This window comes from Danio rerio, chromosome 8, assembly GCF_052040795.2.
Source record: "Danio rerio strain M-AB ecotype USA chromosome 8, GRCz13ab, whole genome shotgun sequence".
Classification (NCBI taxonomy): Eukaryota; Metazoa; Chordata; class Actinopteri; order Cypriniformes; family Danionidae; genus Danio; species Danio rerio.
The window spans coordinates 24,808,515-24,834,533 of NC_141028.1; the positions used below are offsets into that span (position 1 = coordinate 24,808,515).

The 26,019-nt window shown below is 35.7% G+C and overlaps 1 protein-coding gene across 5 annotated transcripts in view; it reads right to left on the reverse strand.

Annotated features, from left to right (window-relative positions):
* Nucleotides 1-26,019, reverse strand: part of magixa (MAGI family member, X-linked a) — a 78,714-nt gene that overhangs the window by 42,731 nt on the left and 9,964 nt on the right. For 4 of the 5 annotated variants that reach the window (XM_087264635.1, XM_087264633.1, XM_087264634.1 and 1 more), the window contains exons 2-4: nt 24,884-25,173; nt 18,023-18,139; nt 5,109-5,228 (exon numbers count right to left, since the gene is read on the reverse strand). In XM_087264635.1, the coding sequence (XP_087120761.1) occupies nt 5,109-5,228; nt 18,023-18,139; nt 24,884-25,163 (517 nt within the window). In that variant the 5' untranslated portion in view covers nt 25,164-25,173. Of the gene's footprint in view, nt 1-5,108; nt 5,229-18,022; nt 18,140-24,883; nt 25,677-26,019 lie in introns of all 5 variants that reach the window. The other variant, XM_087264636.1, reaches the window with a different exon arrangement.

Here is a 26,019-nt window from a genome sequence, read left to right on the forward strand (position 1 = left end):
GAGTGCGGAGTGGTTTCTGGCTTGAGAAATGACTCATGGGCTGCGGGGCATCACTGCTCAGGTGTTAGCAACACTTTTGGAGTTAATTATAGACGTTTTAAACAAATAATACCACATTTTGAATTTCTAGTAGTATTTCTAGGGGTTCAGTAAAGGTTTAAGGGGTCACGGGTTGAGCAATCAAATATCCTTTGATTATTTGACAAATTAAAAGGCATTGTATTGAAAAACCATTGTGTAAGTTTCAGAACTCAAAGGGAGTCTAAAAACAGGTTTTATTGATAGCGAGCTGCCAAAATAGCTCGTTTCTGATTTGGTCTCATTATGACATCACAGTGAGACAAAAAGCAACAACTCTGCAGTAGATCAGCGCCTACTTCTATATCACTCCGTTTTTAGCCCAATTATTCATGTGTGTACTGAGAGATTAAATATGAAAGAGATGCAAACACAAGACTTCTCCGGCAACAAAACACGCAGAGGATTACAAGATGCTGTGCAGTGCCAAGTTGTGGAAAAACAGTTTTTGCTTTTGAAATCCTTTTGCTTTATCTGTTACAGAGCGTTATTTTAAAATGTACATTTTTAAACAGAATGATTCATTTCTATCTGCATTCATCATATGTGTGTCCATCTATTAATATTTGTCCTTACAGCGGGCATTTCATTCCAAGCGTTGAATGCTGCGCACAAATCAAAACACGATAATTCAATTAAAGGGTCAGAAACTGGATAGAAAAGAGACTTTTCTTATGTTTTGTGTAAATCTCTTATATTCATCTAGGCATTTAAGATTTGATCAATACATGGATATGTAATGGATATGTACTTATATGGAATCTGCACGTGCAGCAATCCACAGATTTCCACACACTTTTAGCCAATCATTGACTATTTATTTACTTTTTTATTTATTTATCATTTTGTGTGTAATGCATATCAAATGTGTGTAAATTTGTATTTATTAAGTTTTTTTTTAATGATTTTAGTAACATTATTGACAAATATAAAAAAAGTTCATATTTATATACAATACTGTTCTGTCTACAGTTTTCTGTCTTTTAGTAGATACAGTGCTTAGCATATATAAAGTACACCCCTCACAAATCTCTTTTAAATTCATATTTTTAATAGGAAGCTATACAATATTATTTTCTACATATACATTAGATTAATCAGTACTGCAGCCAAATCTGAAACTTATCTAACAAAATCTTACAATAGCGATCCAAAAACTAGCATACCCAAATTTGTTATATATGTTATATATGTTATAGTAAATATTAAATACAAATTTAAAAAAGAGGAAAAATCAAGAGAAACCAAAAAAAATTAAAACATTTGTTGAAATGTTGTAGGTTGCAGTTTTGTAGTTCTGTTTGCAATATTTTGCTCGAATTTAATTGTATTATTGTTCAATTTTTAAATATGTTTGGTGACTAAAAAATATTTTAATAAATATATCTGTTTAATAGATCTGGCATGTTTAAATGCACCAAAATACATTGCCTATATACACTGAGAAATGAATAAAAATATTCATTTCCAAAATGAGGTGTATTCAATTATGCTATATTATATAAGAGACTTGCTTTGTTTACCAAATAAGTGGATCTAATTGGGTTTGCATTGTAAACATTAAATAAAATTTAAAACGGTATTAAAAAAAAAAGGTAGAAAAAATTACTGTCCTACTGTCCTACTGTAGTAATGAGTTAATAAAAAGTAATCATTTAACATTACTCAGTCTTCAATGTCACATGATCTTTTAGAAATGATTGTAATATGCTGATCTGATGATCAGTTATGATTAAATAACCTGTTTAATTAACATCTTTTATAACATGTCTTAAGTTTAATGTATCCGAACGTGATTTGAAGCATTTTTAACAAAAAAAGTACTAGAATATCATGATTTTCACGAAATTAAGAAGCAGCAGTTTTCAACAATAACAAGAAATATACAATATATTACAATAATTACTCAAAGTTAAAAATTACATTTCAAAACATAGAAAAAAGAGCAACATTTCATTCATGCAAACTTGGTGAGCATAAAAGATTTCTTCCTAGCCCTAAATGCTTTAAACACTGCTGTACTGTATATATATATATATATATATATATATATAAAAGATTATTTTGGCAGGGCACATTAAAAGCCAAAAGCACTAGAAGTATGACATTTACATCAGTCAACCCCATTTGCTGTTTAAATTCACAAAAAAGCAGATTGCATAAAAACCTCATGGGGGACTGAAATGGACATAATAAGCGAGCAATATCTTACTTACTTTCCAAAGACAAAAGAACGTAAAGTGTCGCAGTGGCGTCAAAAACACGACTCAGCGGAAACATATTCATAAATCGGAGGGCTGCATCTTTGAAGGATGTCATAGTGTGAGTCTGCAGCTGTGTGTGAGATCCTTAACGGAGACATCAGTCTGCGTTACACGCTTGTTCTCTCTCCATTAGGGCTCTTTTTCAGCTCTTTCTGCTGATAATGTTTGGAGGACAGAAGTGAGCCAGCACGGCACTTTTCTCTGCAGTCTGGAGGCTGCTTCTCTGGACTCTGATTGGCTTGAGCTTTTGGAGCTCTGGCGTGACGCCCTGACCCTCGCCATGTGTTCACGAGCGCACACAAATTCAGATGCATGCGCACACAAACTCGGATGAACAGTAAATAACTCCTTACACATCCAAAACAAGCTCTGCCTGCTCCATATGCTCACATAATATCATCATTAGCTTCAGAAACATTTTCCATATTGATTTTTTTTGGTATATATGGTGGATATGTAAAACATTTACATAAAAAAATATTAAACAAGGCTATTTAGTTAACTTTTTAGTTAACAAATGTAGAGAAGGCTTAAGTTTAAGAGAAGGGGGTTTGCTCATAAGCAATTTTTAAATATTTAATTTGTTATTTGACAATGGCTGTAACCTTTTTGACCTACGGTATTTAAAATAAATAAAATTTTATTATAATAACTAAAACTTACAATTAGATAGTTTAAAGATTTGGATAGTTGGAACGATTTTAAATGTTCAGTGATCCCATTATTATACAGCTTGGTATAATTAGAGAAATGTATATTCATTAGCGTTTCCCATGGCACTTTAATATTTCATTCATTTGCATTATTCATTTCAATTCAAGGTCTAGAAATCTCACTTTTAAATTTAAGCTCTCATACATCCAGGCTTTTTAAAACTGTGAGAGTCCTAGAATTCAATGTTGATGTTGTAGGCATCTTGAAGGCCACCTTTTTGTTGTTTAATGTTCAGTTTGTTCACTGTAAAAAAAGGCTGGGTTCCACACAATTGCTTCCCAATTGTTCCAACACAAATCGATTAGATTACCTTAATAGTTTTTACAAATTTAAGTAGACTGAACATAAAACAGGGGCGGCATGGTGGCCCAGTGGTTAGCACTGTCGCCTCACAGCAAAAAGGGTTCTGGTTTGAGTCCCAGCTGGGCCAGTTGGGCATTTCTGTGTGAAGTTTGCATGTTCTCTCCGTGTTTGCATTAGTTTTCTGTTGTCCTCCCCCACAGTCCAAAGATATGCGCTATAGGTGAATTGAATAAACTAAATTGCCTGTAGCTTATGTGTGCGAATGAGTGTGTATGGGTGTTTCTCAGTACTAGGATGCAGTTGAAAGGGTTCAAACTTATGCTGGAACAGGTGGTAGTTCATTCCGCTATGGCAAACTTTGATAAATAAGAGACTAAGCCGAAAAAAAATGAAATGAAAATGAAATTACCATAAAACAATTAAGTTCTCCCCCCAAAAAACTCTCAATTGGATTGATTCAGCTCATTTTAAATAAGTAGTTTGAACAGGTAGCGATTTACTGAGGTATCTTTTACAATGACATTTTTAACCAATTTAACCATTGTAGTGAAAAGAATTGTCTGTGGATGAGCTGCAAAGTGTTAAGACTACTGTAAATATACTGCATAATCCTTAACTTATACATGTAAATGTATAATAGTCTATTTGTGAGTTACACAAGTCAGTGTGCTGTTACCAAAACCTGACAAGTGTTGATAGGTTCAGCTTTAGCTTTATTGTCATTCCACTACATGTGTGGACAGACAGTGGAGCGAAATGCTGACATAAATAAAACTAATCATAAAGATGAACACAACACTGCACTGAAAACCTTAATAAGTTGACTGAACGAAATTGAGTAAACCCGTTGCCTCAATTTAAATGAGTCTCCCAAAACATGCATATTTAAGTTTATTTAACTTGCCAGTTTTGTAGATTATACTTAAATTGTTCAGTTCAGTGTGTGTGTCTCTGTGTGTGATTATATACTATGAAAAAATGTTTAAAAGAAAAATAAGTAGCGATTTATTCCTATTATGGTAAATAATTTTTCAAGAAGCCTTGATTTCTGATAAGTAAGACCTTGCACTAAAAGGTTGCACATATTAGAATTTTACAGTCAGGACTACACTAAAAGACGACATAATTTTTTTTTTCAAAGGATTAATTGTGATTTTGAGCTTACTATACTTAAAAACTTAAGATTATGCATTTTCGTTGTATATAAGTTAAATTAACTCATATTTTTAAGTGACAGGACCAAAATGCTAAATTTTAAGTAATGTTCGGTCAACTTTACTTGATTGTTTAAGTAAAGACAACATTAGGGTTTACAGTGTGGACTGACAGTGAGACATCTGTGGTTTTGCAAGGGAACCAGACTAGATTTACACTGTTAAAATGTGCAATCTTCAATAATATGAAAGCATGTGAAGAATACCTAGAAAATTTCTGCGCTGGGACACTCTGGAGAACAATGGGGATTGTTTCGATTTACAATTGAACGAGGTAGCAAAGAAGATCTGTACCTCTAGTTAAAGAGTTTAAGTTAATCTGATTTGTAAAAAGAATCAAACTACATGAGTTTGGTTATTCGTTGTCTCAGTTAGAAGGGAAAAAATTTTAAATCTATTGAGGCAATCGGTTTCTTTAAATGTTCTGAGTATCCTGAAAATACCATGTTCTACTCTGTTGGGCTGTGAAGTGATGTTTGGTTGAGAAACAAGTTTAGACGCATTAAGTGGTTTTAAAGTAGACAGTGATTCTGACCTTTGAACTTCCCACTTTCCAGCAAGGCTCCAGACTCTTCCAGAGAGAAAAATTCTTCAATGGACACAAAGTTATAATCCACCCCTGAGATTTCTCCGTCCCGTGGTTGCCTTGTTGTACCTTTGTAAACACAAAAAGAGAAAACATAACTGTAATCATTAAAAGAAATAAAATGTTTTTGCTTTTTGTTCAACTGTGTATCTGGTAGAAGTAAACAACAAGCCTTTTAAATGGAGAATGTAAAAATAGGAAGGCCTGTAGCGCAAAAGACACATGGGGCTTTTTAAAAGATCGCTCATTATTTTTTTATGGATTTCCATCTTCAATCTAATGCATCTTTGGTAAAAAAACATCCTGATGACATCACTAGGACTAAGGTCAGTCGCTTTGATGCGTCTGATGTTTGGATTCATCGACCTTGGATGAAACATATCCACATCTGTCAAACATAAAATGATTGGCCTTAATATAAATAGAGGCGAAGATACATTCATTCATTTACATCATTAATTAAACTGTTTGTTTTATGGATGAGAAATATTTATTACCAAATCGACTAAGCTGAAAAGAAAATGAATGAATGAATGAATGAATATTCATTACCATAATATTGTAACTGTCATTTTAATGATGTTCAAGTTGACATTTTGTAATTCGATTCACAAAAAAACTAACAAGTGTAATGAGTACACTGTAAAATATGCCGGAGTCCACTAAATTAATTTGTGTTGGGACAACATGATGGAATTAGGGGGTGCTTACACTAGGCACGATTGCCTTGAACCATGCCTGGTGCAATTGTCCCCCTTCCCCTCTCCCCTGATGGACTGAAATCACACTGCATTTTTACCTTCCCAGCTCGAGCATGCTTACGTCATTGATGATGCAACTATTCAGTTATAAAGAGAAGCGTTCTCACTCAGTACAATGGAGAGCGCTTTAGTTATATTGTTTTTTTTTTTAAAGTCATTTGGGATGCATTGACACACAGTCAAATCTTTTGCTGAACAGATCCACCATTTTTGACATTGTGCTGCACGTATTAGGAGATTTGCTGAACGTGGCAGCTGACGTGCAATGAGGGGTTTGCATCTTTAACTAGACAGTTCACGTTCACTGAAATGTACAAATGATTAATAAATCCATATAAAGCAGTCTCTTAAAAGTGACTTTGATTCTTCAGTTTTGCACACGGACACTATAAGTGTACCTCACCCGAGCCCAACGGAACCGCGCTCTGTGCCACCTCTTCCAACCTAACTGAGTCCAGGCACTGTTTGCAAAACCTTTCTTGAGTACACCCTAGGTTGACTTCTTAGCAGATTGACGTTGTACCCTTTTTTTATTGGAAATGACAATCAGGTTGACGTCAGAAACCAATGTCAGGCTGGCGTCAATGTCTAACAGACATTTGCATTTTGGGTACTTTCCAACGCAACTTAAAAACAACCAAATACCAATGTCTAATGATATTACAGCTTGACATTGTGTGGACATCATTTCACTTCACTATTGGACATTAAAATAACATTGTCCATAGACGATGGTGACCTAAATCAAAATTTATATTAACATCTAATGATGTTGCGTGTCTGCTGGGTTATTAATTTTTACAAATGTAAATGGATTGAACATAAAACAATTAAATCCTCTCCACAAAAATCTAAAAAATTGTGTTGTTTCAGCACATTTTTAGTAAGTAGTTTGATAAAAACAGTCATTTTGAGTGTACAAAAGCATTTACTGTATGACAAAGAATATAAGAAGTTATAATTTCTCTAGAATTTATGAAAGCAAGACAAACACCTGTATGACTTTTTCTTTTTATTTACAAAATATAAAATAGTTATGAAATAAATGGTAGTTACGAAATAAAACTTAAACAAAACAACTATGTGACATTTAACAAAAAATCTATTTATATTGAGCAAACACCAAGGAAAACTGAGATATATTTTTGTCAATATCACACAACCCCACAGTATGCCTATTTGCATCTAACTTTGGCAATGTAAAGTGACACCTGGTTAAGATTTCAAACAGTTTAAACTTGTTCTCAATATTCCCACAGTGATGACATTATATAACTTCCTCTCAGCTTTCCATCTCGAATGAAAGTTGGGACAAGTGGATTTTCCTGAGGTAGATTAGCCAAGCATCCTGAATTAAGCTAAACTGATCACTGTAACTCACTAGCACTGCAGAAAAGATACAGTAGAAAACATTGATGCTTTGATCAGTCAACCTTCAGTAGCCAACATAAAAATGGCTCAGAAGCAAGTCTTGAGGAAGAGAAAAGGTGTGTGGTTTTGTGCGGTAGACTTGTGCACCTATGTTATGAATGCAACACACTCACACACAGTTATTCAACACCAAGCAAGATTGTAATGACTTAAAAGCCTTCAGCCACCATACACAATAAATCATCCATAAATAACAAAGCACAAAGAGTGCAGTGGATAGCAGTAATGAGGAGATTGTAAAAAAATTGATGCAAGGATGTCGCCAAAGTGGCTTTTTGGTTTCTTTTCTTGTGCATCCCAGCCTCTAGCACCCCATCTGACAGAGTTTTAGTATAGTGGGTAATGTAGTCATCCAACTTCACAATTTGTAATTTTGCAGTATGTATTTGAACAATGATGGCTGATTCCTTTACCTGAAAGCTCACATTTGATTATAATATTTTGTTTTGTTTACAGAGTTTAACGTTTACTGTATCATTATTATTCACACTTTAAAGTTTGCTTTGATAGTTTAGTGTTTACACTTCCGCATTGCACACACTTTGTAACATTTTATTTATCAAGTTTAAGAGTCTCTTTAACACTTATTTAAATAAAGTAGTTAAATAAAACACATTCCTAAACTGATTATTAAAAAATAAATTATCAATTTCGTATGATATGAAACATATTTCATGATAATTAATTTTGCAATATCATCCCTATATGTAACAATTGTTTATCGCTACTATGGAAATCAATGGTTTTCAGCTATCTTCAAAGTATCTTCTTTTGTGTTTAACAGAATAAAGAAACTCATAAAGGTTTGGAATCTCATGAGGGAGAATAAGTAGTGAGAAAATGTTCATTTTCGGGTGATTTATCCCTTTAAGGGCTTTTATTTCTATAATAACGCTCCACATTATAGAGTTATCCTGGATATTCAAAAGGAAAAGATTCATTTTATCTATCAGAAACTGATTGGATTATAAAAAGCAGGCATAAAATGTCAGAACAGAGCCAGGTGGTTGTGGTTTAAATATAGAGTGGTTATGATGTCAGCTGGAGAAATAAAAAAAAAACAGCCAAGAGAGTTATTACATCTTGATGAAAGATTATGAGGAAACATTTTTTTTTCTTTGGGAATAACATGCACTGATGAATTATAAACAATAAGACCAGGAACATGTTTTTAGAAAAGTACATAATGTTGACTTTAAGTTGACTCTAAAAGCCCCAAATGTATCTGTATATCCTAACCATTGACTTCTTGCACCTGGTTAAATGGAGCAATGTGCTTTTATACTGACACACCTGTGCTATTTAATCTTAAAAAGAACAGAAAAGAGGAGCATCTTACAGTTCACAGTCTTCTAATTGCCTGCAATGAATTCAGAGATGTGACAGTAAAATGAGCTGTTTTATGGTGCCAAAATAATGATGAGTTTTTTTTTTTTTTTTAAATAAATGTGCTATTTGGAAAACCCTTTAAGTCTGACTAGACTGGCTGTGTAACTGAACCGACAGATAAAACGGCATGTGAATGGTGCATGAAAATGAGTGCTTGAGTGTAGCGTTCGCAAGGATGCGTGAATAGATCTGTGTTTGGGTGCTTATGCGTTTATGCGTATATGCATGAACAGGAGAGCTGAAAGGCACAGCAGGGTACCTCATGTTGCAGACAAAGACAAATGTGCAGCTCTGGGATTCAAGAGCAGGAAACAGGCAAAAATCGGTATCAAGCGGAACAACTTAAAACGCATTCTGAATGAGAGCCTGATACCGGCAGGAGCTATACATTAATAAATGCAAGCAATCTTTTTTTTCTGAAAATAGTTGCCGTTTTGTTGCCAAGGCAAAAATATGGAACGGTGCCATTCACAATGAGCGCACTGCTGTGACATTTGATGACGGTTGCCATGGCGATGGTTAAAGTGCATTGCATTGCCTCAAAGTGACTGAACCTTTGACTCCGCATGAGGTTTGATGTGATTGTAAACTGGATTTGTTTATAGTCTGTGAGAGCATTAAAGCATGAGACTGCATGCATGCTTTTGCTGGCTGGCGCATTACAGTATCTCATTTCCCATATGCGCGCCTGTGTTTTTGCTGCAGTTGTTTTACTGTAGGGGTCTTCAGCCTTATTTCTGACCAAGGAGCCCGTTGGTACGGTACAAGCAGGGAGCTATTTTATACTGAATAATCGTGAGTTGCCTATGATTAAAGTATGGTTTGTTCCAGGGGTGTAAATTAACAAATTACAACTTCTCAAATTACTGAAATTAAGTAATTTTCTCAGAAATTGTACTAAGTAGTTTTAAAATTGTGTACTTTTACTCTCCCTTGAGTACATTTTTGGTGCAGTATTGGTACTTTTACTCCACTACTTTCCTTCAAACTGCAGTCACTACTTTTAGTTTTTCTTCCAATAAAAATTGGCTGAGTAGTCCTGTGATTCCTGTCCAATCAAATCACACATAGAAAGTAAATTGCATTATACTAAACAACCTCAAGACATGTGCGCTTTAAAATTGCAGGAAACTGTTTGGAAACATTAAAAGTGTCCAAGAAGATCTCCAAATTCTTTATACAAATTGACCTAGAGATTTTTTAGATGCATATCACTGATGAGAAGATGACCGATGTTTACTGTATGATGTCCAAAATGGCCATAAACCCCCAGCAGATTGATGTTGCATTTTGTTTGGGAAAGAAAATCAGGTTGACATCAGAACCCAACATCCAACCTGAAATCACATCAAAACCCAAATGTCCAACGTCCAACTTAAAATCAACCAAATGTCAATGTCTAATGATGTTACAGCTTGACGTTGTGTGGACGTTACCACTATGACATCTATCAGACGTTGGATTTTGGTTGCCATACCAGACAAATAAATGTCAGTATTTGACGTCAATATGATGTTGGTTTAAGATGTTGGCTTGATGTTGGATTTTGGTCACTTTCCAACCCAACCTAAATCCTTAGACATTGGCTAGACATTGAATTTTGGTCACTTGACATCACAACCTAGATCTAACCTAATGTTAATGTCTTATGGCGTTGTGTGCCAGCTTGGCAATAACTAAATGCACTACAGAATGTTATGTTTACACACATCAACAAATTACATCTAAATGCATCAGCTTTTTAGTGTAATACTCACTACTCTTGCGTACTTTTGAAAGGACTACTTTTTACTCATACTTTGAGTAATATTCACAACAGATTCTTTTACTCTACTTCCACTACATTTTTAGGCATGTTACTTTTACTTAAGTATGATTTTTCAGTACTCTTTCCACCACTGTCTGGTTCATGTATCACTGTAAAATGAATTTATATATTTTAAGAGAGCAAAATCTCTTCACAAAATAAATATTAGTAATATTTCCGGAAAACTAATTTCTTAAAAAAGTGGCAATGTTTTATAACTTTATGTCTCTTAACATTTTGCCTTCCATTTAATAGATGCATTCTCTTTCCTTATAAGTGATTTATTTCCAAGTAATTTAATTTTATTTGTTTTTAACTATTATTATCTTATACTGTTTAACTGTAAAAATTTACTTGTATTCAACATTGAAAAAATAACTAAGCATTTGATTGTGATTGTTGAATGACTGCATTCAGTTTCACTGTAAAAAACAACAACATTATTTTATGTCTTTTTTCCTGGAGCTGGGGTGGCAGAAAAAAAAGTAAAAAAACAAACAAACAAAAAACAGCTGTTAGAATACAGAAATTTACCGTTAAATAACGAATGTTTAATTACAAAAATTCCTTAAATTTAACTTTCCTGTAAATTTCTCTCATTTACCGTCTGTTATTTCAAGATAAATATCTGTAATTTAACAGCCGTTTATTACTCGTTTTTCTCTTTCCCTTTTTTTGTTATTTTTTCCCATTCCTTTTTTCTTCCCTTTTGTAAACAAAAACAAGACAAAGATAACTATATGTAACAGTTTGTTTGTTTGTTTGTTTGTTTGTTTGTTTGTTTGTTTGTTTGTAAAAATAATAGTAATATTGCAAAAAAGGTCATTGATCAGAGTTTGCAATAAATTTCATATACGATTTTTTTAACTGTACAAATGAAACCTCCACACCGGCTTTTGTAGAAGGTTTGAAATCACATTAAAGTAATTCATTCTTACGCACTGGCAAATGCGTTTAGATTCAGATAGCATCCTCGTGGAAAACATAATTTGGCAGAACATCCATTAAGTCTTTCACATGGTGAGCTTACAGTATGTTAAGTTTGCGTTATTACTATGAGGAATGCAGCTGTTGGTCTGAACGGAAAAATCTGTCTTCTTGTAATGAAGTCTGAAAAAAGCCTATGTACACCTTTAATGACAAACACAGGCAAATCCAGTGATTATTTCATCCTCAAAAGCAATTGTTGTGTCAGTCCGGTACCTTGTAAACATGACTTTGATTTCAGATGAGTGATTTAGAAAAAAAAAACTATGCTTTTACTCCCAAAGGTTGCATAAAGTCAGTTTACCAAATCAAGAGAATACTTTCTAGTTTTGTCTGCAAAAAGCATCGGACGGTCAGCAAATATATCTAAAGCAACCATATGCAAGATTTTTCATGCATTAGTTGCTTTTTTATTGCTAATGTGTGAACAGCTTGTTACAAATCTTCAAAAATGAGAAGGCATGTGGACTGTTTTTTTAACTGAAAGACATTTTGCTGGGAAAAAAATCAAAAGAATGTGATGTTTATGCAAATTCCAAAGAGTTTCTATTCAATTCTATAGCAGATGAAAATAAATGGATATCCCTTTAACTTGCACTCTGGGAATTATGTTTTATCAAATGATATTGTGTACCTCACATCACAAATTTGGATTTTTTTTATTTTAATAATAACCTATGTACAAAAGGTCAATCAGGCAGTTGAAATGTTGTAATTTTAGGGCAATGCTGAAAGAAATGATAGAGCTCTATTTTAACGATTTAGTCGCAAAGTTTCAAGCGCATGGAGAAAAAGAATTAGGGGCATGTCCGAGTCCACTTGATGTTTTAAGGAAAGAAAAATAAGGTCTGCACCCTAGTGTATGGTCTAACAGGATTGTTCTTTTTCTCTTAATGAGTTAAAGGTGTGTTTTGAGCATAATGTGCATTAAACCAATCAGTCTTATCTTTCATTCCCTTTAACCTTTGATGCACTACATGGGTCTAAAGTGACCCATCTAAGCTTATTTTTTCTATATCTATTTTATAGTTTGTGCATCAAAGGGTTAAGAGTCAGTTGCATCACGCCATGGCACATTTGCTATTTACATGGTGTACTTTGTAAGAGGAAAAACTGAATGCTACAATGCTTAAACTAGTGCATTGAACAATGCTTGAACTAGCGAGAAAACAATTGAGAAAATAAACCATCTGCAGCTTGAGGATAAAGAATGAGCCTCCTCCATTATGCTTTTTTACTTTCTCTTTACTTTAATTCTTTTCTTTACTCCTTTACTTTCGTGGATAAGAAAACAGTGTTGTACGCACTCCACTAAAGACACCCATTCTCCTACATATTTAATTCCATTTGTTAAGCACAATTATTTCTAAAAACTATTTCAAACTATTTCTAAATTCAGTTCTAATGTCCAGCAAAGGAATAAATGAACAATATTAACGAAGTGTGGTTATGCGTTGTATCCAAACACATTTTCTATTCTTTTTCCCCATCTGGTGATGCAGACATCTCCAAAACCTGACAGGTGGACAAATCCAAACTTGTTTTTATTAAAACAAATCTAAATTTGCATTGTGACAATACAGAAACTTTCTGTACTGCCCCTATTTTGTGTTTACTTCCTTTGTCACTGCCTTTTATAATGAGTTCAACCCCATTGGATGCTACAACCAATTACAATGATGGGAAAATATATAAAAGGGTTTGTTTCTTTCTTCTGGAAGAGAGAGTTCTGACCTCCAGTGTGGGAGTGGTGTTTGCGTCACCAAGTTGCGTTGCGGGTGTGGCTCTGCCTGGGTCTGAGGAAGCTGAGGAAGAGATGCGGCGATGCTCAAGTTTTCACTGACTTGTCCTTTATAGCCACCGTAACAACAAGTTTCCTGGTAATTGCTGACGAGTGCCAGTCTTATGTTACCTTCGTGTTGAAAAATTACCGGTGCGATGTGTTAGGACACCTCCGAAAACGGCTGCCTGTTCATAATTTCTGTCCGTTCTGCCAAGTCACCTGCCAGCCAGTGAACTGCTGACGTGTAACCTCCTGACATCACCACTGCAAGCCTCTTGGGTCAGTTTCACTCATACACTTACATACATACATTCTCCACCCAACCTCCCTTTATTTTCATTTAATTAGTTATTTGAGAAATTTGAAAAGTTTTGTTTATTTATTTCTTGGTGTATTTGTTGTTGTTTTTTGAGGGGAATATTGTTTTGGGTCACTTAAAATGATTGTAGGATATTGACTATATAAATATTTATTTTTTGGTATTGTTGTTACTTGTAGTTGTATTTGCCATTTAAATTAGTTCATTAAATCTTTCTAAGTGGAATTCGATTTTCTTGTTCTTATTTCGTATGGTTCTATGTTACTGTATGTAACGGAGGGTCTTGTATAAGTTTTGTTTTCGCTATCCTGGGTAATTAATTATAGTTAGATTTATTTGTGGCAAGGTTTAAAACTTGTCTGGCACCCGAAATCATGCATAAAATTTGTTAATATATGTATGTTATATTATAATATATTTTATTTTTTTTTGCCCGAGGGTGACTGCGTTAGAGGGAGATATTACCAGACGCACCGCCCCAACAGCGCCTTCTGTGGTTCAGTGGTAGAAATCTCGCCTGCCATGCGGGAGGCCCGGGTTCGAATCTAACCTAAGAGTTATTAATTAAAATTTTTTTTTTTGTGTGTGTGACCACCGTTACAGCATATAATAAATAATCAGCTACTAATAATAGCATTATACAAATAGAAAAAAATGCATCCAACAATGCACCTTAACGCACCTCTTTTTTAGACCAGTAAACCCATTAGTCCACAAAGTGGCACAAATTAATTTGTTATTTAAACCACTTGGTGCAAAACGTGAAATTACTGTTGCGCTGGTCTAAAAATAGCAACAAATCACACCAAACATGTCTTGCGCCTTGTTGCACTGGGTGAATGACTGGGCCCATCACTGAAAATGTTTACATGCGCAACAATGCACCGATAACTCAAAAAAATCAGATTATTGTAATAACCTATTGTCACAGTTTACATCCAAATAAATAACCCAGCGATGCAAGTACCCCACTTTTACAAGACTTCATTATTATACCAATTTATTTCCTAGTGACATCAAAACATCATCATTTAGGTATCTAAAAGAGAGTACATTTGCTATGTCAGCTGTCATGTTCAACAAATCATTAAAAACCGAAGAAGACTACTGCAACATGTCAGCAAGAAACTTATGGCTCATATACTATTCTCCCAAGATGCAGCATTTTGATTGCAGCACTTCAACTTGTGCTGCGTGAGATGAGATGAGATGAGATGAGAACACATTTTTATAATTCTCTGGGTCATGAAAGCGTCAGAGTTTGCTGTACATTTCCTTCTCATTTCCAGCGAACTGTTTGCTCTGTCTAGATGTGCTTGTAGTAAATCCACACTGAAGATAAGGTCACATATCACGCAAAAATTACAATGCGGGGACAAAAATCTAGCTGTGCTGATCGGTTTATGCTCAAGCTTATTCTTATAAGGAAAATTATTTCATATGACCATGTGTTCTGTCACATTATTAAGCATACATAGATGAGTTGTAAACACACACACCATGTCACTGAGCAAAGAAACATGAATTAATTCACATTATAGTATCACATAGCCTTACTGTATATAGTCATCAATGTGCCTGATCATCAAAATATAATAACATTGTAATTTTAATAACCTCATCTGTTGAAAAGCTTCTGCATATTGACATCCCTGTCATTAGATGCTTTCTAAACAGCCATTTCCTCACAATTGTCATTTTGTTATTGAGAGGAAAGAGTGCAGCGTGTTTAAATATTCAATTAAATATAGTCACCAACAGAATTATCAGTAATTTGCTGCAAAGGTATTTTTAAATTCAAAGAACAAAGTATCTTGAGGTGTTAGATCAAGGTCAGTCTGGGGTTCTAACATAGTGACAAGCTAGACGGAAGTACAACTCAATAAGGTTGTCACAATACTGGAATTGGATACCAATCGGTACTGAAATTTTAAAAACGTATATTTCCTGTGAACATTTGAGCGTTGTGGAGCACGTTTTTAAACAGCGCTGATTTGCCATTGTTTTCACATGCTCAACAGAAATGACTGTGATTGGCCATGAAGGTCATCGGTTCAAACTCACCACTGTTTACAGAGTGTAACCACAGATAGAGGGACACTGGAGCGTTTCAGAGTCACGTCAATCAGCTGATTTGTCTATAAGGTCACATACGAGTGGTTTGCTAATGAATCGTTGCTTTGTCCCTGTATCTGTGGTTACAGTGGTGAGTTTGGTCAAACGATGACCTTCACGGTCAATCACCAGTCATTTCTGTTGAGCACGTCAACACAATGGCAAATCAGTGATGTTTAAGAACGTGCTCCACAGCGTTAAATTTCAGTATTGATTGGTATCGAACTCCAGTATTGTGACACCCTTACGACTCAATGCTCCTACCACAGACGGCCAAATTTTACATTTTAGGATACTTTGAGATGTGTAGCTGATGAAATAGCCTCAGAGTTAATCCGTGTTTACAAAGAATATTGCTTCGACATGGCCAATCAGAGAATAAGAAGGAAGAATCAAGATGCAACAGAGGAAAATCTCAACGGCAATGAAGCTAACAGCACCAAGCTAACAGATGATGCTAAAATGAACAATGAAGAGCATGAGGTGATGAAGGCTCTCGCAATTATGAAGCACTTTTTCCTATCTCAATTCAAAGACGTTTTGAATGCTATTCAAGGGATTAAAAATGAAATTTTCTAATATGGAGGCAGATTATCAGAGGCTAAATACCGAATTAGAGAAAAATATGGGAAAGCTACATAAAACGGTAAAGATTCTGGAACGTCGAGTTGTAACACTCAGCGCAGACCTGGGGTGTGTTTCCAAAAACCATTGTTAGCCAACTAAGGTTGCAAGTTCCGTCGTTACAAACATAGTTTATTGATTTAGCATTTCCCAATTCCGTCATTCCAATAAACATTGGCAAACTGCATGACAAAATTGTACGTTTTCAACTACACCTCTAGAGCTGTAGATAGAAACATAGTTCCTGTTCCTGTTCTATTCCCAGTTATCTTCAGTATGCCTTATTCATTTAGAACGTTCCAACATTTAAACTTGGAATGATTAAAAAAAAGCATTAAAGTCATTTCTTTTAGGTGTAATTTGCTTTCAAATAATTTTTACAGTTCAGTTTTAGTGATCTCCTTATTGACAATTGCGTTCCCACTGTAGTGCACTTTGAAAACACATGCCATTTTGAACATCATGGCTCATTACAAAAGATAGGTGACCTATTATTTAAAAGCACAATATACGTTACGTCTCCAAAGCTTGTGGAAACAAAAATACATGGCATACGTTGATACTTTTAATTTATAGCAGGTCATTTATTAAGAAATGTCTCTGTACTGTAGGCCTATATGACATGGGCTTGTTGGTAAGAATATTTCTGCAGTGGTTTGAATGTGTAAAAGTAGACTTTTAAAAAAAGTAAATAAACAATATCCGACTTAATATTAATAATATTAAATTATTAATAATATATATATTTTTTTCATTCATTTTCTTGTTAGCTTAATCCCTTTATTAATCCGGGGTCGCCACAGCGGAACGAACCGCCAACTTATCCAGCAAGTTTTTTAGGCAGCGAATGCCCTTCCAGCTGCAACCCATCTCTGGAAAATATTACAATTATATTCATTATTATATATTATTATTATTACTATTGATTATTATTATTATTGAGTAGGTTTTTTTTCTCTTAATAAATTGCCTACTTTAAATTAAAACCATTAGCCTAACAATTTATATGATTTATATATGAAATTAAAATGGGTTAACTAAGTGGTTTTATGTTTATGACTAGAATATGGAATGTTCTAAATAATATTTGCAAAGGAAAGCATAGGCCCTATATGTGCCATTTATATATATTTAAATTAATATAGAAAAATAATGCATGTTTTAACCTAAACTATTGTTGATTTTTTTTAAATGCGAGTGCGTGTAAAACAATATAATTTGCAGAAAAAAGTATGTTTTTTTTTCCTAAAAAACTTGTAACTCCACCCCATTTGGAGCATCATTATGTACTTTTTACATTATAACTAATGTGATTCAAACAATGGATCTGCGACAGAGAAACTACGGTTTTGGAAAACACTCGTCACTACATGGTTCTTTTCCCAAACGATGCATCGTACTATGATAGTTCAGCCACGAGTTATGTTGTTGTTTGGGAAACGCACCCCTGGATGACTTAGGATCATGTTCAGTCTCCACAAACACAAGCAATACACAAACAAAGTTCACTTAACGTCCACCACTGTAGCTAATACCTATAATTTCGCAATTCTTCACATAACCCATCTAAAACATTGTTCTCCCAGCTTTTTGACATTCATGTTAAACACGCCATAGTACTGGATTAAACATGTTTGCATCACTCACAGGGCACGGCGCGCAGGTAGAGGTTCTCCCGTATGACTTGTTGGAGTTGGCTGTCCATGGATCCTGGTGTAAAGCACTTGCTCAGGTAAAGTCTTAGATCCTTACAGAGAGTCGAGCCTGCAGATCACAGACAGAACACATGAACATGAATGAGCTGGAAAGATCTGCAACCACTTTGTAATACCAACACTGTTGCCAAAACACAAATAGCTCACTGCTGTCACCATGGAAATATGAGGAAAAGGTAAACTGGCAAAGTGAATCTGTTAAAAACGCTGTTCAGAAGCCAAAAAGTAGCCCTTCGTAATACCAGATTTCCACAGCAGCTCTTCAGACCTCACACACACACTGAAACTGCACTGCAACTGCAGAAGTCTCTAAGGTCAGTGTGCTGTTGTCACAAACAAGCACTGCGGAGCCCCTAACGAGGACCTATCCTCCCCGCTCGCCTTCTCTCTATTGATTTTTGCACTTAATATAATCCGGTGGTCCTTTCCGCGCGCAATCTCAACACATGGACTCCTCAAGGACTCATGGGAAAGGTAGGATGAGTCATTTCCCGCTGATCTATTCATTTTTTAAAGTGCGTTATGACCTTAGATGACAGCCAGCTTCCTTTCATGCAGGATATTGATGGTCTTTGTGCATTGTGGACGGGGATTGCCTGTCCCGTTACTCGTGGGTGCTGGGCTCCTCCCTGCTCATGCTGACAGCGATCAATCGGTGCCGACCAGGGCAGAGAGTTACGGAGAGGTTAAGTAATAGAGTGCGGGATATCACATCCACTTAATGTCTGACACTCAACTGTGGGAAGGTGGAGACCTGGTGTAGAATTCGGGATATTAAGATACCTTTACATGCTGTTATTATGATAAAAAGTTTTGTTATTCGAGGGAACAGGACTGCATTAGCCTAAATGAAACATATTTACAGATCTAATAAATGGATACACACACAACTTTTTTACCAGATGTTTACATTCAATGACAAAATCAGCAGATTGCCAATAAATATGCACAGGTTTTCATGACAAGGCTTTAAGTGGCACAGATGTTTTGTTGGTCCCACTTTATATTAAGTGTCCTTAACTACTATGTACTTACATCAAAAAATAAATACAATGTACTTACTGTGTTTATAATGTATTTGAGAACACTTGTGGTTCCTTTGAATTGGAATAGAGGTTGGGTTATGGACAGGTTTGGTGGCATGGGTAGGTTTAAGGGTGGGTTAAGGTGTAAGGGATGGTCAACAGTGTATTTACAAATGTAGTTACAAAAGTTAATTACAGATGTATATACATACATGTATTTAATCAAGCATAAGTACACAGTAAATACATGTATTTACACAAAAAGTACATTGTAGCAAACTATTAATTCCTGTGTAAGTACATATTAGTTAAGGCCACTTAATATAAAGTGGGACCGCATTTAAAGACACACACACACAAAGTCTTTGCTTCCACCCTAAAAGGGCCATTACCTTCATGGTAATTAGAAATAATTTGTGAGATATTTTGAGCATAAACTTCAGAGGCACTGTAGGAATACCAGAGACATATATTACATCTTGCCAAAACGACATAATAGGACCCTTCATGTAGAGTTTATTACACATTAATCATTTGACTTCAGATGATCAGAAACATTAGATTAGTCTCTGAAATTCCATAAGGAAAGTGTTGGAATAATTAATCAATTCCATGAGTGTTCAATACAAAAGGTCAGGAGAGGTTTTTCTTCAATGTCAAAAATATTAGTAATTTATCGGATGCAAATTAATAATTCGATCACAGAGTTCACAGAATTAGGTTATCCTCAATGCAAAGCAAAAGTTACATTCAGGAGGTGCACAACCCAATTCATTTTTTGACTTCAACTTAAATAGGCAGCTGATATTAACAGGTGGAGTTTAGTGGAATTCCTCACTTGTCAAACATTCTCCAGCCCTCCATTGGCCGCACCCATACATACTTCCTCTTTTTCTACTAATTCTCTGCACAACATTAAAAGCATAAGTTCCAACACATTTCTGCTGACAGGAAGTTTAACTGCAGAGCTTAAGTTAATTTTACACAATCAGGCATTTGCATTTCGATCAGCTTCATCTACTGCTTCATTAGTATGCAAAGCATATCACACTCAACAGAAGAAGTTCAGTTAATATATCACCGTTAAGCAATACAAATGAAATGTTTAATGAAAATAAAGGGAGACAAAAATATGTTTAAAATATATTCCTTTTTCCCAACAGGGCCCCTTTTTGTGTTGGCCTGTACCCAATATATAGTTGGCCCATGCACTGGTGTTGGTGCTTGTTCAGCTTCTACACCAATACATGCTTAAACACTCAAATTAGTCAGATGTCTCCTCAAAAGATAAGCATGTAATGAAAATGCAACATATTGTGCCACTTTAATTTTAATTTGTTGCGATATATTACATCACACTTTGAAATGAATATTCATTCAAAAGTCGTCCCTAACAGTATTAAAAGTATTTTGCTATAAAGATATTTTTAAATTAAATTCAAAGAACAAAAAAAGTATACTGAGGCGTTGAATCATGTTAACTCTCCAAACACAAGCAGTAAGTTACAATAATGGCCCGTTTCCACAGAGTGGCACAGTGCGATACGGTATGGGTCCGTACGGGTCACATTTATCAGGCTTGTGTTTCCACTGACAAAAGGTTACCAATGGTATGACAGACAGTTTCAGTCGACGTCATTCTTGCTCGAGGGAATGTCAAAGTATAGCTGTACAGGTCGTTCACATATCATATGAGAAGCACTTCTCACAAAACAGATGCTTTATACACAAATTCTTGAGTATAAGTGTTCATTACTAACCTTTCTATGAACATGATTTGATTTTAATTGCAGATCAATGATAGTACATGATAGTATGTGATAGTATTGCCATAGCCATATCACCCTGCAGCCCAAGACCGGTTACTTTCTGAAGCTAAGCAGGGCTGAGCCTGGTCAGTACCTGGATGGGAGACCACTAGGGAACACTAGGTTGCTGTTGGAAGTGGTGTTAGTGAGGCCAGCAGGGGGCGCTCAACCTGTGGTCTATGCGAGTCCTAATGCCCCAGTGAAAGTGAAGGGGACACTACACTGTCAGTGGGCGCCGTCATTCGGATAAAACGTTAAACCGAGACCCTGACTCTCTGTGGTCAGTAAAAATCCCATAGCACTTCGCTTGAAAGATCAGGGGTGTAACCCCGGTGTCCTGGCCAAAGTCCCTCTATCGGCCCATGTGATCATGGCCTCCCAATCATCCCCTCCCAATCATCCCCGTCCACTGAATTGGCTCTATCACTGTCCCTCCACTCCACCAATAGCTGGTGTGTAGTGAGCGCACAGGGGCCGTTGTCCTGTGGCTGCCGTTGCATCATCCAAGTGGATGCTGCACACTGGGGGTGGTGTGGAGAGACCCCCCTCATAATTGTGAGGCGCTTTGGGTGTAAGGCCATACACAATAAATGCGCTATATAAATACACATTACATTACATTACATAGTATGAAATAGCCTACTGTAATGTCTGCAATTATATAGAATAAATAAATAAAAGCAACAAATATAAAACATAGAGCCCCTTACATATGTTACCAATTACAGAAAAACTACACACAGCATACATTTAGTCCTTATTTGCGTTCAAAAACAACACGCAACGTATAGGCCGCAGTCAGTGCAAACCTCTCATCTGCATCTTTATTCTTCACCAGCACATGTAACCTCTGTTAGAAAGTAATTCCATCATTCCGAGTTAATAACAGTCCAAAAGGCGATGATAATAGTTAAACATGGCAGTTTGTTCATGTCTTAGGTTGCTAAAAGAATCATTTGCTCAAGTTTTGTTAGGCTTCTCCTTTGTTTTTTCACGCTTCACTCTCACATTTGTGCATTTCTGAAAGGATCGGATGTCAGAAGCACTTCGATAATCATGCGCACGTTATATTCATCAGCTCAAGAAGTTCGCTATTTCAAATATAAACCCACATGCCAGCTTTCTCAGGAAAGTGAAACTGCTCGTGCATTAGATGGTCTTGCAAACAACCAACATTATGGGGCATAGGGGTAGATTCTGCTCTTCTTCTTGGCTTTGTGCCTGTTCATCAAGACGATGACATGGTTTATTTGAGCTCGGGTCGACCATGCCTCGTTGTTATATGTATATGTTAATACAGTGTAATGTCTCGGCTGTGTGTTTAAAAATGGCGCTTCCTTTGTTTTCACTCTCCTGGCTTTTGCACAATCTAGTGATGTATCTCTGTAAACCAATAGTGTTCAGCTGCGCGTCTGGCTCTTCCTTTTGGCACGCTTTTGTTGTGCTAGGTACCCTTTTGAAAGGGTACCCAAAATGTGGTACGGTACAGTTCGCTTTTAGGTACCTTTTGACAGTGGAAACGGCCTTAAAAGTTTACCAAACCATACTGTACCACTTGGTGGATACAGGCCATAGGTTCACTTAACATCCACCGCTGTAGGTAATAACTACGATTTCGGAATTCAGCAGGATGAGTGATGGAGCAAAAAATATATATTAATAGAAGGACACAGTGTAAATTGACATTATCATTCAACAGCACTGAATTTAATTTAATAAAGCACTAAAACAATTTTTGCATAGGTTCTTTAGTGATCCTTCTGAAACAATTCTAATATGATGATTTTGTGCTGTTTGAAACATGCTAACATTACTTATCATCACAGTTTCATAGTATTTACTAAGGTGTATTGTATTTGTTTGTCTTGTTTAATTACATTTCTTTCACCTTTGGTTATTTCCAAAAGTAACTATTATGTTTCCAAAATTCTACAGCTGCTTTTCTCAACCATTCAGTCTCTAAAAACATCCACAATGCTTCAGAGAAAGTTAAGTTTTTTTAAAAGACGGTTAAAAGCCCTTATTTTTTATATAAATTATAGCAAAAAAAATAAAGCCTGAGGTAACATTCTTGTTAGTTTAGGACGTGTTGACAAATCAGAGAGAGTGAAAACGCCTTCATTAGGCATTCATTAATGGTGTCAAGAACAACTAAAAATTCATGACATTATCGTGCAGATGCTAGACATGAATATAGTAAATTGAATCCCCATGGAGAATTTGGAGCTTGACATATTCAGGCAGGTTACATTAGGATAATGCAATCCACAGGCAGAATGACACTAGTGGGCAACATGTCAACACTGTGATCTACTCAGGGCTATATACTGTCAAAATATATAAAGCTCTTAAGTATTTAATCGAATAAGTGCAGCAAAATGCAGAAAAATACAACCCCATTTAACAAGAAAAAAACATTTGCAGATGTGAGCAGAGATCTGGGCCAGTGATGAAAAGGTCACAGGTTTAACCTCAAGGCAGAGGTGTCCCATGAACCAGAAAGTTACTGAAATTTCCAATGAGATTCTGAGAGAACCCCACAATAGGTTGTTACGCCACCAAAGAGGGTGACATATTCAGGTTAGTTCTGCTTAATTATGTTTGTTTTAAAGACAGTTTATCTAAAAGCAAAGCATTACAGTATGTCAGTATTTACTCACCCTCAAATTAGAAAGTAAAGTAAGATAGTGAAGCAACTTTCTGAGAGAAGAGTTAAAGTAAATGAAATCTAAAGCATAAATGGTCAACCCTTTTAACCAAAAGGATAAAAGTGCATAATTAAAATAACATAAGAGTATTATTATTTTTTATAATACATTTAAAGTCTTCTGAAGCAATAAAATAGCTTTATATCAGATATTACAGTTAATATTGTATATTAGGGTTGTCACGATACCATCAATTCAGGCCACGTCACTATACCAGCAAGTAGTATCGCAATACTGTATAATTCATAACTCAAATCTATGAAATAAGGCAAATTGTCAGAAATATTTATATGTCATCATACATAAATTCAATTCAGAATTACGATATTATTGAAACATTATTATTGAATTATTGGTCTATCGTTTATTACAAATGTAATAACGATACTACTGTTTACAAACTACAGTGGCACCGCCAGTATTTTGGAGCCATAGTATTGCGGTGCTACCAAAGTATCGGTAAACTGTGCAACCCTATAACATTCTTATATGAAAAAAATAGTTAATAATTTGACTCTTTGATACTTTTTGTAAATTTTTCATTGATTCGGTAAAGAATTTATTTACAAATTGGACTGATCATCTCGATCAGTCCAATTTGTAAATAAATTTGATACTAAATTGACAGAGACTTGTATCATGAGATATGAAACATGTTTATAAACGTCTACACTATAAAAAGCATTTCGTTACTTTATGTTAAAAAAGGGAGGAAACCTGTTGTCTTAAAACCTGATTTACTTCAAAAAACTTATCTGAACTTTTATAATTATGCACATAGTTTATTTAGTTGGGGTGGCACGGTGGCACAGTGGGTAGCACCGTTATCTCACAGCAAGAGGGTCTCTAGTTCAAGGCCTGGCTGGGTCAGTTGGCATTTCTGTGTGGAGTTTGCATGTTCTCCCAGTGTTCGCATGGGTTTCCTCCACAAATCCAAAGACATGCACTTTAGGTAAATTGGGTGCACACCAACATAGTATGGCTAAAAATCTGATTCAATATAGGTTTATTTAGTTAATAATTTTAAGGCAATGAGTTTAATCTAGATTTTCAAGTAAAGTCAACTAATCGCATTTTGTAGCTAAAAATAATAATAATTTTATTATAATTTTCTCTCCTATTAAAAAAGCATGAAAAAACTGATTTACAGGATGAAAACAACATCAGAGTGAGTAAATGGTGACAGTGTTTTCTGACTATTGTATCTTTTTCAAACACATATTCAGTTTGCTCTCATCAGTGATTAAAGTACCTGGAGAGACGGTTTTGATCCGAATGGGATGTGGACATGAGTTGAGAACCCCTCTTACGTCTCCCAAAGTTAGTCCCAGGACAGGTGTTCCCCCAATCTCAAGGATGATGTCTCCAACAGTGGCTCCTCCCCCAGGTGCTGCAGTAACGAATGGGAACTCTCCATAATCTGCACCACCTCCAATGGCCACGCCAAGCTCTCCCGAGCCTCCGCCCAGCGGGACGAAGCTCTCCTGCACTTTTGAGCGCCAGTGCAGCTTCTTAACAGTGGCCTTAGACATGTTGACAGCGCTGGAAGAAAGAGAAAAAACACCAGTCAGGAAAATATTGTTAAAAGTAAATGTTCTATGCTGAAAAAAATGACAAGGGTTTGCCATGTGGTCAGAATGCTCCATCCATTGCATAATTTTAACCATTTTAGCAAATGAGACTGTAGTGAGCTTGTGTTATTACAGGTCGAACAGTTTAGAACAGTGGTTCCCAACATTTCTTTTGCCTGCAACCACCTTTTCCCCTGGAAAATATTGTAAGGCCCCCCTCAACATTTAATGATATTACCGCTCATATAAGTTTGCAGTAAGGATGACAAAAAATTTTGTTTTCAAACAAACAGTGTCTTTATACTATATCTAGATATTTTTATGCACACATAATAGCCTAATGTAAAATGTAAAGGCAAAACATCAGTAGGTCATTTGTAACTGAAAAAAAGTAAGCCTTTGGCCTTTCAATTGGCCCTATATTAGTTGCCCATTTTTAAAACGTTTCTTGTCAGTAGCTGTGACGTCCATCATCTAAGTGAAGTTTAGTTTTAAACTAATTTCGAGAGGAGCATGTACTCATGATTTACCCAGCTGGTCCACATTAACTAATTATGATCCTCCAATCAAAGGATCCCAAATCACTATATATATCCTCAATTCCTTTCTACAACTATCTTCGTCTGGAAGAAACCCCCCTCCTCCCCTTCTTCCTCCTTTATCCAGAATGGGCGGCACGGTGGCCCAGTGACTAGCACTGTTGCCTCACAGCAAGAATACCAATGGTGTTGGGTCCTCGCTGAGCCATCTGGTATTTCTGTGTGGAGTTTGCATGTTCTCCCCGTGTCCGCGTGGGTTTCCCCCGGGTTCCCCGGTT